This window comes from Halyomorpha halys, unplaced genomic scaffold (assembly GCF_000696795.3).
Source record: "Halyomorpha halys isolate HHAL.00 unplaced genomic scaffold, Hhal_1.1 Scaffold2035.1, whole genome shotgun sequence".
NCBI classification, from domain to species: domain Eukaryota; kingdom Metazoa; phylum Arthropoda; class Insecta; order Hemiptera; family Pentatomidae; genus Halyomorpha; species Halyomorpha halys.
Window position 1 is genome coordinate 32,753 of NW_027106422.1, and position 4,183 is coordinate 36,935.

At 27.4% G+C, this 4,183-nt stretch overlaps 1 protein-coding gene across 4 annotated transcripts in view; it reads right to left on the reverse strand.

Annotated features, from left to right (window-relative positions):
- LOC106691023 (uncharacterized) overlaps positions 1–4,183 on the reverse strand; it is an 18,693-nt gene that overhangs the window by 6,548 nt on the left and 7,962 nt on the right. For 2 of the 4 annotated variants that reach the window (XM_014436665.3, XM_014436663.3), the window contains 3 exons: positions 3,750–3,821; positions 3,238–3,309; positions 1,604–1,675 (listed from right to left, as the gene is read on the reverse strand). In XM_014436665.3, coding sequence (XP_014292151.1) covers positions 1,604–1,675; positions 3,238–3,309; positions 3,750–3,821 — 216 coding nt within the window. The remainder of the gene's footprint in view (positions 1–1,603; positions 1,676–3,237; positions 3,310–3,749; positions 3,822–4,183) is intronic. The other 2 variants (XM_067044788.1, XM_014436666.3) reach the window with 2 other exon arrangements.

Genomic DNA, 4,183 nt, shown 5'->3' on the forward strand with positions numbered 1-4,183 from the left:
TTAGTTAGTAAGGAATCGAAGATATCATGGTCAGGTAAAAATATTTGAAAACATAAAAATCCTATCCCTAGTAATCAGGCTTGCTTAAAATAAAACAACTAATAAATTGGCATTCAACAATATAATACTAACAAAAATTTTGGGTCATAAATTTAAACAATACAGTTTTAAAGATAAAATTATCATACTGTTGTTAACCAAGACATTATGGTAGGCATAGGTTTCATAATATACATTGGATGCCAGAGATTATAAAACTTAATATTTTATATATACAAAGTAGCTTAAATTTATAAAAACTCAAAGAATACCTAACCCTTATTTTTGAAGATAAAATTGTTATGCATCAGTGATAACAAATGAAAAAGAATAAATGTAATAAGATATTTAGTTTGGTCTTGCTTAGTCAGCGGAAAACATAGTTTCTAACCAGTTCTTGAATCGAACAGACATATTCTAAATGTTAGTAAAATGTTCAGAATAAATGAAGGACTCCATTCTGGAAAATTATTAAATAATTTTAAACTTAAACTAAAATATTATGTAATTTAAATTATACATCCATCTCTTTATCAATATTCCATGAACTATGAGAAAATAAACAACAATATAAGCTTGGATAAATATGTATCTTTTTTTCTTATTTTATTTATATAATTATTATAATACTTTTATTTAGGTTTAAAATCAGTTAATGTAGCCAGACAAATGCCGTTGAAATAGTTCCACATTGTTATTCTAAGGGGGCCGAGTGTCCCTGAATAAAGATAGATTTTTTCATTTCACCTAATTTCTACAAGCCTGAGTAAACTTGTTTTATTGAAAGAACGACAAACAAAACAGTTACCCTTGTTGTGATAAACTGGGAAATAAACAGTTACCCTTGTTGTGATAAACTGGGAAATAAACAGTTACCCTTGTTGTGATAAATAAAACAGTTACCCTTGTTGTGATAAACTGGGAAATAAACTAAACCTAGTTTTAAATAAAATTAGTTTTGAGTTTGAGGTAGGAAACCTGTGAAGAAGAATGAAAAATGAAGTCATCTCAACGGATAATGATTGGAATGCAATAATAAAAAATAATAATACTTGTTTTATTATTGCATTACAATAACTCTTTCTTTTTAATATATTATAATTTCAATTGTCCTAAAATTTAGTTTCTTATATAGATACATCAATTAATTTTGTTTACAAAAAAAAATTATTTTTCATGAAAACACAATATGCTATTTATTGTCTGTGTCTGAATAATTTCCTCGAATTAAGAATGCAACCAAGCTTTTTATTATTATTTTTTTTACAAATTTAATTGATGATGAAATTGAAAAAAATTTAGAATGTTTTTTTTTTGCTTTTCTAAGTAATAAAAAATTTGAATTCAAATGTAATTTTATTTTTATTTTTAAGGAAACAGTACAATATGGATATATTGAAAGTTAAGATAAAATATAGATTGATATAATTTTAATATTAAATCATAATACTATTATTAAATTAAATAATTCACTTATAAAAAAATAACAGGACAATATATTACAGGGCCTTTGTACTCTCTTACAGTGTATAGCTGTATAGTTAATAAAATAAATATTTCTCACCTTCACCTGGGATAAACAGTTCTTGTCCTTGTTTCACAAAAGTTTCTTCTTTTACATAAGCAAGTCCACCTCCTGATATCAAAATAAAATTTAAAACAAGCGATAGGAACCATCCATCTCATTACACATATGCAGTATGACAGCACCCAACCCGCTCTACATATATAACATTTTATAAATCTACAAAATCACCATCTTTTTAAGTAATATATATGACATTCCAAGAAAAACTTAATGAAATTACTAGTGCTAATAGAAATGATACTGAAATTATTATAGGTATTGACAAAATAACCACTAAATGGACTAAAAATTCAATACAAGTTATAGATTATTAAATTATTATTCAAATCACCCAAATTATCAAAAAGTGAACATAGCCAAAAATTGGATAGATAGAGCAATCAACTTAACAGACAACATGAATCAGATTAAGATACAAGTATACAATATTTTAATAGAAAAATTTTACCCTAAAAGATTAATCAATAGAATATGGTAGAAAAAATAAACAGTAATCATAAAACTAAAAAATATACAGAAAAGAGAACATTGAGATAAATAAAAACAATTAAACCAACAAAGCAAAGTAAAATAACAAAAACCTCAAATCAGAAAAAGATCACTGAATTTTACAGGGAAGAAAACAAAAATGTTCCAGTTAATGATATTGGTGAGAAAGGAAAATAATAAATAGAATAATGATAATAGTAATTCTTTAAAACTACAATACATACCAGGCCTAACTGATAAAATAAAAAAAAGTTTACTAGAATACCATCATAAAAATATTAAAACTAGATTATACAATAACAACACAACTATCTCACATGAAAGACAAAATAGATAAAATGGAAAAGTTAAATGTAATATATAAGCTTGATTGTGAAAAAATATATAATTTGAGAGACGAAAGAAGATAAATATAGATTGGAGAGACATCCAAAAAACTGGAAAACAGGATCGACCAGCACATCACAAACTGTAAATACATCAAAAATATAAATTGTACCGCACCAGCTAACCACAGCATAATGTTAAACCATAAATTTAGAACCCTCATATAAGACTTAAAAGACAGGAAACTGAATGTCATTTACGACTATTATAACACTTACTAGACAAACAGTCTAAACTTTCAATCCATTAGAAAAGACTGATCTACATGACAATTATAAGGCCTATCTGGATATTTGGAGTTAATCTTTTGGGCTCCACTAAACCTTCGAATTCCCCTCATATTCAATCCTTACAATCCAAAATTTTGTCCTGTGTTTAATTTGTCACAAATAAAATCATCCATAAAGACCTAAATGTTCGTTATGTAACTGATCTAGCCCGAACCAGATATCGATCCTTCCATTATAAACTTCCTAACCACTCAAACCCATTAATTTCTAACCTTGCTTCCTCTTTCATTCCTGACCTCCTAGGTGCCTGAAAAGAAGATGGCCTCAAGACCTTGTATTTTAAAAATGTTTTTAGAGTGCTACCAATGGATAGTTTCATACAGTCATATATTATACCATTATGATCTTACTTCAAATCCACTTGTTGTATTTTATATAAAGTTGTAAATGTCAATAAATAATTTTTTTTTTTTTTTAATAGTTAATAAGATAAATGTTTCTCACTTTCATCTGGAACATGCAGTTCTTCTTCTTGCTCAACAAATGTTTCTTCTTTTACGTAAGAAAGCCCACCTGCTGATATGGAAATAATATTTAAAACAAGGAATAGGAACCATCTCATTACACAGATAAAAAATTTAATAAGATTATCTAAACTCCTTTAAAAGTTTATAACATACTATGTAGTGCCATAAAAAAATAACAAAATAGATTATATATAATATATTAAAAAAAATATCTTCCAAGTATATAGGCAAATATGGTTGGAACAGAGGAAGCAAAGGCACAGCAGTGATGAGGAGATACTGGGAGAGAAGAAGAGAGAAAGTGAGAAGGAAAAAGTAATGATATTCACGTGGTCTTGAAAGGTCGTTCCATAAAAAAAAATATATATACATATATATATAAAAAAAGCAAATATAGCTAGTAATAAATATACCTAGTAGAATCAGTCTCCTTTGAAAATTTTGTTGTCATTTAAAAAACTCATAATAATAAGGTATAAAATGGCTTACCTTCTTCTGGGATAAGCAGTTCTCCTTCTTGTTTCACAAATGTTTCTTCTTTCACATGAGCAAGTCCACCTGCTGATGAGAAAATAATATTTAAAACAAGGAACAGGGAGTATCATATTTTTTATGAGTAGTAAATGGAATATCAAATAACTATCTTTAAGGCGATCGAATAGCTAAGTGAAAAAACATGTCTTTCCTGAAAAGAATATTTTAAATACTCCTTTCTACATAGCACCTGTTATAATTTTTTTATTGCCCGTTTGCTCAGACGTGATCCCCACAGGCTAAAGCAGTCTCTCGTAGCTGGCTACTTGCTGAGCCTGCTGGCCGGTGGGAAAGTATGATTCACATACTGGCAGTATCCCATAGTACTGCAACTTCTATTTATTTAATATAGTTAATCGATAATTAATATAAATAATAAATTTAATAGT